General features: G+C 31.9%; 1 protein-coding gene and 1 long non-coding RNA gene across 2 annotated transcripts in view; one reads left to right on the top strand and one right to left on the bottom strand.

Moving 5' to 3' along the window:
* The first annotated feature begins 7,023 nt into the window (after nt 1–7,023).
* LOC107466700 (putative F-box/LRR-repeat protein At5g54820) overlaps nt 7,024–10,290 on the top strand; it is a 63,964-nt gene continuing 60,697 nt past the window's right edge. Inside the window, exons 1-2 of the mRNA XM_052254124.1 lie at nt 7,024–7,485; nt 8,884–9,855. Coding sequence (XP_052110084.1) covers nt 7,480–7,485; nt 8,884–9,855 — 978 coding nt within the window. The 5' untranslated portion in view covers nt 7,024–7,479. The remainder of the gene's footprint in view (nt 7,486–8,883; nt 9,856–10,290) is intronic.
* LOC127741491 (uncharacterized) lies at nt 7,110–7,853 on the bottom strand. The gene is made up of 2 exons (XR_008002683.1): nt 7,638–7,853; nt 7,110–7,542 (listed from the first exon to the last, which is right to left on the bottom strand). It is a non-coding gene; the product is annotated as an uncharacterized LOC127741491 (long non-coding RNA).

Below are 10,290 nucleotides of genomic sequence, written 5' to 3'. Positions count from 1 at the left end.
TTTGGATTAAAATAGGATTCTTTGAACCTTAATAACCAAAACAGGATTACGCTCAAACGTAAAGGAGCAATTAACACACAAAATATTTTAAAAATAAATTTTTTAAAATAAAATAAAATTATCTTAAAGATTTTAACATTTTAAAATAATTTTTTTAGTTACAAAAATTTTTGTATTTTGTGACAAACAAATAATTTATTACAAATAATATTGAATATTTTGACAAATTAATTTTTTATTATAAAATAATTGAAATTTTTGAAACACATAGATATTTTGTTACAAAATATTTTAAACTTTTGCAACTTTATCTTTTGTTACAAAATATTTTAAAATTTTACAACAAAACACCGGTTCGTTACAAAAACCACTATAATTTGTAACAAAAAAAATTAAGTCATTACAAAATATTAAAACGTTTTGTAACAAATTATATTGTTGTTACAAAATATTATTATTATGTAACAATTACTAATTTTTGTTACAAAAAAATAATTTTTTGTACCAATTTTAAATTTGTTACAAAATTTTTGTTACAAATGTTCCATTTTTTTGTAGTGACAAGTAACCTTTCCTTCACCGAATTTTGTGGTTTTTTCTGATAATGGAAAATAAGTCTAAGTAAAAAGTTGTGAATAATAATTTTTTGTACAATCTGAGTTGTCCATCTTTAATTTCTTTCTCAATTTGAATCGTAAATTTTTTTTTTATGAAGTGGAGGCCTAAAGGCCCAACAAAAATACAAAATTAGCTAATCCAAATCCTAAAGAAAACCACTCCTCTACTATCACCATTCAAGAAAGGGGCAAGAAAAAAGGGAGGGGTTGAAGCGGTGTATTTCCACCGACTCCGAACATATTTAGCCAAAGTATCTGCAGTAAAATTCGCCTCTTGAAGCACATGGCAGATGACACAATTAACCATTCTTGATTGAAGGTTCTTTATTGCATGGATTAGAGCCGAGCTACTATGGAAGGAGTTGGACAACGCACGCAAAGTCAGACTTGACCTTCACCCTATCAATTTCCAAATCAATCACCAATTGAAGACCATTGTAGACAGCCCAGAACTCAACGTCTGTTATGATAACATTTTCTATCTTCATCATGAATCAGCAATAACAGTACCATTAGTGACGATTTTGCCTTGCACAATAATAAAAATAATCCATGATTCAAGATTTCATATAAATTCAGATTCCACCTAAAATATGTGTATTACACCATTGTTTTTAGAAAGTTCAGTAATTTTATGACCAAAATGGGAAGATTACAAAAGGACATGACTATAATGTCGTTTACATCACTCTCCACTACAAGAAAGTCATTGGATACTGTCGGATTTATCGACGAATTTATCAAAAAAAAAATTATCGGTAATCTATTATCATTAGATTTAATGGCAGAATAAATCTAACGGTATAAACCTTGCCATAAATTCCTCGTTATATCCAACAGTAATAACTTATTTGCAAATAATTAAATTAATAACTATCGACGGCCCATAAATCCATCAATAAACTAAAATTTATTTTTAAAAATACTAACAATTAAGTAATTTATCATCCACAACATCAATCATAGATTATCATAAATTAAGCCAATATAATAGTCAAATCAAACACCAATTCATATCAATAAAACTTTCATTTTCAACAATCCCATAATCATTACAGCAATTTATGATGCAAATACATAACATTACTATGAGCAAATAGAAATTATATGTAGATCCTATTGATTTATCTAAATTTGTAGTATCTCACCCTATAAATGTTTAAAAGGAACTAATACTAAAGTCATTGGGAGCAAGAGAATTTTTATATAGGAAATTCAACATTCCAATCATAATATCGACAAGACGACAAAAGAAAACAATCTCTCAAAAATGGAACCTGACATCTGAAAGCATATCATAAAAATTCTTCATAGTTCGAATTTGAAGAAAAAGAGAAAGCAAATAGTTTAGTTCTAATCTCAACAAATTATAAAATAAACAATTATTTGAAAATCATTGAGCATGGCCAAATGGATAAATGCATTATGTTTATGATATATGCACATAATTGATCACTTTAGCTTATTATGATAATTCAATATTTTCTTGTATTGTAACTTCTTTATCTAGAAAACAATCTAACAAAAAAGAATGAAAATGGATTTTGTAAGCATGCAATTTCAGAATAGGATACATATTTCAAAAGTACATTTAATATAATATTCAATCTTAAACCTTGAGTATAATATAAATGAGTGGTAAATTATGCAGGAACTCCAAAGTATAAAATTGACTAGAAATAGTTCTGATAACATTAAAATTGATCTACAGATTCTTTGAATTAGAAAGGCAATGGCAAATTGATAGCTACAAGGGTGAATCAGCATTACATATTTGCAATATAAGTAATACTTACCTGTATATCATCGACAAAGATACCATCAATTCTTCCTTCTTTTGAAAGGAAAGAAACAAATGTCAGGGAGTAAGCATTGCCTAATTAAACATTATTTTTAAGTAGCTATTCTTTTAACAAAGTTAAATTCTCACCTTCAAATTTAAAACACAAATGTTGGATTGCCTAATAAATTCAAAAAGGGATACATAAAAAAGGAAACCATCCAATTTAAAAGTGTGATGTTATAAATCAACAGACAGTGTTATTTTATCCAAGCCATAGACGAAAACAATTTTAGATTTATGAAACCAATTCTTTTTTCTTTTAATTCTCATAATATCGACAAAATATAAAATTGTTGCCATATTCATAAATCTCAAACAAAAACAATTCACCAAAAGCAACAAGATCATACTTTTGGGGAAACTGTGGAAGAAGGGCAAAATAGACACTTATCAAGAACTAAAACAATAATATGAACAGTAAGCAGGAGCGTCAGTAACATAACTAGCAGCAACAGCCAGCGAATAGAGTTTTTGACGAGAAGAAATAACAGAGACGTGCAACAACAATACAAACAAAGGCTTAACAAAATAGAGCTTCTGGTGAGAAGCATACACGATGGGTTTATGTTTTCATTTTGCATAGGGAGAGGAAGGAGGACAACCTACCTGGAGGGAGGAAAGAGGCAGCTCCAGAGACAAAAAGGGAACAGTGGCGGCAGCGATAGAGCGACTAACGTGATGCAAGGAGCACCAACCGAGTCCACGCTGTTTTTGGATGCTGTTGATGGTGGCCGATGCAAGCGGAAAGGGATGCTAGAGGTAGTTTGGTGAAGAGAGAGAGAGAGAGACAGAGAGAGAAAGAGAGGGAGAGAGAGAGAGAGAGAGAGAGTGAACTCGGAAAAATGAGGGAGTAAGGATTCACGTTTGAATTTTAAACCAGTTTACCGTTGGATTTACCGTCGGCTTAATCCAATGATAAGTTGGTGAAATACAACATTTTATTAAATTGATTTATCGTCGGCAAAATTCGACGGTAAATTTGCCGGTAACTGTGGCGCCAACAAAATCATATTTTGCGTCATTAATCACCGTCGGATTTAGCGTTAGAATGTAAAATCCGACAATAAACATTTTCAAAAAATCTAAGCTACCTTACATTCGACGCAAAATTCGCCACTTAATTTTCCGATAATCGTCGATGCTAAATTCGACGATAAAGCCAATAGTTCTCAGCGTTTTTCCTGTAGTGTGCATTCTGTGAACAAGAACTTTGGAAATAATTTTATAGAAAACCTTGCTTAAGCTAATAGATCTAATTTGGGTCATGGACTCTGCTTCTGGGTACTTGGGAATTAAGCTGGGTGTGATTGAACGCCCTCAATGTAACACTCTTACAACCAGAATGTCACGCAGGTAATAATTGGATGGTAACCCTAATTAGTACAACACTGTGTTTTTCTCACTCGCAAAGTGTTACCGTCGGAGTTATCCAATTCTCCATAAATTCGAATCGTGAACCATGCCACCGTCGCTGGACGTTGTCGTCGCTCACCACTAGAGAGGTTGGGAATGCTGCCGCTGTTCTTGGTGGCCACTGCCGTTGGTGTCGCCGTCACTATTAGCACCACCATTGCTTCAGCATCTTGCAACCACCATCAAAGATAAGTTTAGCATAGTTTTTTAATTTTATTAAGATTTTTATGTGAGTTTAGCGTTTTTTGTTAAATAATTTTATTAAGATTTGGTATAGTTTTTTTATTATTTTTCAGACTTTTTTGTGACTTTAGGGTTTTGTTTGGTATTTTTTCAAATTGTTGATTAAATTATGGTAATGGAGTTTGTGGTTAGGGTTTGGTTTGTGGTTTTTAGTTTTTTTGGATTTTTTGTGAGTATAGGATTTTGTTATTCTACTTTATTATCAAAGTATTAATTAAAATAGGGTAATGCAGTTTGTGATTAGGATTTTTTTATGTTAATTTAACGTAAATAGAAATTATAACTAAGTTAATATAGGTTAATTAGGGTGAGATTAACGGTGTTCGACTTTATGTAATTTGCTGAATTAGTTAGTTTCACCTTGTGAGTTTAATAAGTTTTCTTTCTTATTAGGACGGTGCTATTTCTTTGAGATTAATTGGATTTTGCTTTTTCCGTATTCTGTGCATCCGTGTTTCAGGTAGGCTTTTTATTTCTAACTATAATTATTTGTTTAAGTTTTATATTCGACTTACTTTTCCTAGGATAGTGTTTTAGGACGAAAGTGGGAGAAGGTCGAATAGAGGTGCCTTTTTGAAACCCTTCCTTGTTAGAAAATTGTGGAGTTAAGGGGTTGCGCACTAGAACTATTAGGATTTGATATGTTATTGAATTTGTGTTTGTTCTAATATGTGCTTGCAGTTGTTTCCTTTGTGAAAATTGTTATATTTGTTTGATGCATATCTCTGAATTAAGGAAAAGTTTTTCCGAAATTTCATCCGATTTGTTTTAAAACTTGTTTGGTTTGTAGAAGATTCTAATTAAGAGTATGCTCTACCTAAAGTTGTAAAAACGTTAACAATTTTGTCTTGTTCGTCAAATTCTAGGGTGTGTGATTCAAAATGATTCTAAATCATCGTTTATCGATGTATGATAGAGATATCGGTGGAGGGGATTAAAACCCGAATTCTTTGAGGGGGTTGACGCGTTTGTTGGGCATGTGTTCAGTATAAAACCGTTTAGATCTGAAGGGATAGCGAGGTGTCAATGTGAAAAGTGTTGGCTGACTAAGTAGTTAGGATATGCGGATACAACACTTCACATTTACCGTAACGGATTCAAGGATAGGTTTTAGATGTGGACAGAACACGGAAAAGTGGACGAACAGAAAATTAACAGGTATGACTTGAATTTCAATAGGTCCGACTGTCGATTAACAAGGATTTGAGTGAAAAGAGAACTAAACATGGAAGACATCACTTGGGAGGGTAACCAGGAGAAATACAACAAGATAGTATATGATGCAATAGGTGTTACGGAGCAGGAAGAGGCTGAAAAAAGAGCCTAACTCAAAGGAAAAAATATTTTATCATCTGTTAGAATCTATTGTGAGACTGTTGTTTGAAGGAAGCGTTCATTCGGAGTTGTCTGCCTGTGTTAGAATGGTGATTATTAAGTCGGAGTGAAATCATACGCAAAAGTCTTTTGATAAGTGGATCACCTTTTGCAACGATCTGGTACTTGTCGGGATCTATGACATCCCCCGAAACCACAACAAAGCAAAGAAGCTAGTTTTGAAACTAGATATAAATTCTTTGAAAATTGACTGTTGTTTGAATGGGTGTATGCTGTATTTTCAAAGGGATGCAGACCTAACAGAATGCAAATTCTATAAATCACCGATATTCCAAGTTGAGAGAGAATAGATTAGTAAACACTAGTTAAAGAGAGTTCCAATGAAATGGAAGCACTACTTGCCCTTGATCCCTATTTTGAAACGATTGTATGTATCGATGAGTTCGACTCCTTACATGACCTGTCATAGTAACAACAAGAGAGATAATGGAATCGTAACACACCCGTCAAATGGAGAAGCCTGGAAGTATTTTTATTGGGTCCATTCTATATTTGTGAGCAAGCCGAAAAATATTAGACTAGCTTTGTACTCAGATGGATTCACACTGAATTTCAATTTCGTTAACGCGTACTCTTATTGGCCTACAGTCATGACACCGTATAACATGAATCCCGAAATGTGAATAAAGGATCCGTACATGTTCCTAAGTTGCATCATACCTGATCCCAATAATCTGAAGACTAAAATAAATGTTTTTTTGTAGTCATTGGTGAATGAGTTAAAAGACCTGTGGATCCAAGGTGTCGATTTTTTTTCTAACTTAAAATTTTTCTCTCTCTTTTTGTGGTAAAAATGTGATTATTTTTTGCTTAATGATTGTCTTAAATTAAATGATGAAGTCTAACCTAATTAATATGATAAATGGGTGTTGGAAAATCAGAACAGAATGAACTGAGAATAAGAGAGAAGGGACATGATTTCGAGAAAATACAGTCAGTCTCATAATGACGTGTTTATCCGCAGTTAATCGCGATTAGTTACTCGTAATTAAAAACACAGCAGAGAGGGGGTGAGAGGCTGAGAAGGAGAGGCAAGTTACTTAGATGACAAGTAAGAGGATTCGGGATCTCTACGAGTCGTTTGCAGAATAATAGTCAAAATTTCAATTTAGATAATTTTTACTGTGCGATAAAATAATTAATAACTAAAATTTATTCTTAAAAAAATAAATCATGAATAGATGACTAATATAAATCTTGTGACATAATTACCTGAGTAAAAAATTTTTTATTATTAGTTTTTTTTTTGTGAATACAAAACTGTCTCTAAAATTTTTTTGACTCAAAAATTTTTTATTGAAAAAAATAAGTTAATAATAAACTAATATTTAATATGGACTAATCAAAATTGATTTAGAAGAATTAATTATTTTTATAAAGTCAAATTTGACCTTATAATTTTTTTTATTTAATTTTTATTTTTTTTATTTTTTTTTTGTCGGTAAATTAAACAACTCCCAATTTTAAGTACTCCAAACCCGAGGCCTTTGAGATAAGGAAGGAGCGAAATGCCGTATGAGCTACGGCTCATTAGCATTTAATTTTTATTTTTTAAAAAAATCTCTGTGTCTGTCTCGATATTTTTTGTTGGGCCGTGATTCTAAAAGTACCAAATAAATTTAAAATTTACCAAAAAAAATTATTTACCAAAAATAGAATTCTTACGTCGGTGGATTTCTTAGCTTCTACAGCATCAATGGAGTGTTCAACTAATCAATCCCCAAGTTCCACCTCTACTGGCTTAAAACATTCTTAATACCAGAAGGAATCTAGGAATAGACAAATGAATTTGGTGCAAAGAAAAAGATGGTGCTTACTTTGTTAATTCTGGATACCGAGTTGCTTTAGGCTTCTTCCATCCACCGATTGGTTTTCTCTCAAAAGTCTTGAAGCAGAAAACATTATGGAGATCAATATGGTTAATTAAAGCCCCAGCCAAGACCAAGCTTTTTGTGTGGCGAGCTATCCATGAAGGTATTCCTGTAAACTTGCGACTTCATAATAGATTCTCTAATTTCTCTACCAATTGTCCTAGATGCAGAATAGAACCAGAATTAATTGTTTGTTGCTTAATAAATTGCCCCCAATCACCCAAAGTAGTATGGCAAGAACTTAATTGAACTCACCTTCTTTGGAAGTTAAGTCTCTGGCGATGGTGGCAATAGAAATGGCGAGAAGAGCAACCCTAGATGATAGTGATAGCGGTGATAATAGTAATAGCAGTGAAAAATAAGTCAAAATTTATCTTATTTAATATTTATTAATTTATTTGACTGATTTTAACTAAATTTTTTTAGTTATCAAACATTTCCGTTTCTTTGTTGGAGACTTGGAGATGTTCCTTTTTCTCTTTCTTTCTTTCTATGTTACTCTGTTTCCTCTTCTATAAATGTTATTGATGTAATAAATTTGGTATTTACTACTACTTTTATTAGTTGTCCAAGTTGAACCTATTATTTTCCTTTGGAAATCAATAAAATTTCTTATAAACGTTATCCAAATGTAAATTTGTTCTCCTCTTCTCTTGCTTTTGCTTTTATTTATTTATTTATTTATTTATTTATTTTTTGGTCTGGACCCTACCCAACTTTCTAAAAAGGAATCATCCGCTTTATGAAGGAGTCTATAATATTAGTGTTTTTTTTTGTATTTGTATGTACTAAATATTTGAAATAAGTATCAATACTATTTTCAACCTATTAGTCTTATGTGTTTCGAATATCTTGAAAATAAGTCAATATTATCATATTATTAGTTCAAAAAATTGGAATTAACATTTTTTAACTAATATTCAATCAACTCTGTTCTTAATTCTACCAATCTTTTTCTTCCCTGCTACCCGATTATTGACTTATAAAAGAACATTTAAAATTTTTATTTATTGATTGTTGGTCGCAAAAGTTATTCTTTAATTAAACTGCCAACAATAAATGTAAGAAAGAAATATAAATAACAGAAAATATGGAATGTTTCTAATAAAAATGCTAGAGGAATATAAAAAATTAGTTACTAAATTAATAATTATTTATATATTTATATTTGCTTCACATATTTTTAACTCATTAAATTATTAGTAAGTAATATTATCCTCTGTATAATTTTTTGGGGCTACGTTTGTTTATTCTTCTCAAATATTTTTTACAAGTTCAGGAAATTGTCTCCCATATATACATTTAATTTATAATTATTTATTAGTTATCAACGCTATACACTTATTTTGGTTTTATTTTTGTTTAAAAAGACCCTTATTTATCTCAAAGATTGTTTTATCATCTCTTTACTAATTACCAATCATTGCATTGTCTTTTAATTTGCACCACTTCGTATTCAAAAACCTCCCTATAAATATAATTAATAATTCTTCATATATAGTTCCATCATTCCATAACCATTTCAAGAACTAGAAAGATGGAAGGGGAAGAAACCGACAACATTTCTTCATTACCCGAAGCGCTTCTCCTCAACATTCTTTCCTCGCTTCCTTTCAAAGAAGCAGCGAAAACATGTATCCTCTCCAAGAAGTGGTTGAAGATGTGGCAATCTACCAACACAGTGAAGAACAACCAAGTCGAATGCAAGGACGTAGAAGCTTATGGAGCCGTTGAAGTAGCGCAAAGGAAGGCTTTCAAGAACTTCATCAAGATCTGGATTACATTGCACAAACGCCACCATCTCCACGATAAATTCACCCTCAGGGTTTCTCCTCCTTCGAACTGCGGTGACATCGTTGGAGCCTACGTCAATTTCGCCGTAGAGGACGGCGTGAAAGATTTGGAACTCGATTTCGCGGAATCGCAGTCGGAGGACGAACATCCTGAAGAGAATATCCACGATGCGGTTGAATTTCCGAGAAGCCTTTATGAGAACAAGAAACTGCACCAGAAGCTCGAGAGTTTGAAACTGCACTCATGCAGTTTCGCGCCTGGAAATTTCGCCAATTTTGTGGCACTGAAAGATGTCACTCTTGCAAGGATTCCGTTGGAATTGGAATCGATTAGGACGCTGTTATCGACGTGCGAGTGGATGGAGAGTTTGAGCCTGAAGAACTGTTGGGATATTGAATCCTTTGATATAGAGAAATTGGAACTGAAAAAGTTGGTGATTGATAGGTGCATATTTCGAATGGATTATATCGGTTTTGAGGCGCCAAATTTGAAGGTTTTCAAGTACTGTGGTTCGGAGCCGCCGTTGTCTGAAGTGAAGGTGGTAGCTGGCACCATAGAGGAGGCAGATCTTGATTTAAGCCCCATGGATGAGTTCGATGAATGTGGCAACGAACTTCAGAATTTTCTTCAAGATTTCTTTGTGGTCAATGTTCTTACAGTTTGCAGCGTGATTCTTCAGGTACTTCGTATATGTTTGTTATTGCAACGGTTTCTTTGGTTTTGGGAATAGTAATAGTTAGATATGGTAGACTGTAAGACTATATTTCAGTACTAGATTACTAGCTTTATATTTAAGTATATATACTAATATAGATAAATGAATCAATATATTTATGTTTAATGATATGCTAGATGTATATCAATATAGTAGATATATTAAAATGCATAATTAAGTGAGTCATACAGGAGGTTAAATAAGAAATGTAAAAATTAGTTTGTTTTACTGATGTATTAATATTATTTAAAAATATTTCGTATACGTTAAAAATAAATTACTAAATAAGTTATTATATTATTTAATTTAATTTTAATGTGTATTTTATATTTTAGTATATATTTTATATTAATAATTGGTTTGGTGAATTTTTTTTTTTTTTACATATAATAATATATT

Source organism: Arachis duranensis, chromosome 9, assembly GCF_000817695.3.
Source record: "Arachis duranensis cultivar V14167 chromosome 9, aradu.V14167.gnm2.J7QH, whole genome shotgun sequence".
Lineage (NCBI taxonomy): Eukaryota > Viridiplantae > Streptophyta > Magnoliopsida > Fabales > Fabaceae > Arachis > Arachis duranensis.
The sequence above is the reverse complement of the archived record's forward strand: the minus strand, read 5'-3'. Positions and strand labels throughout refer to the sequence as shown.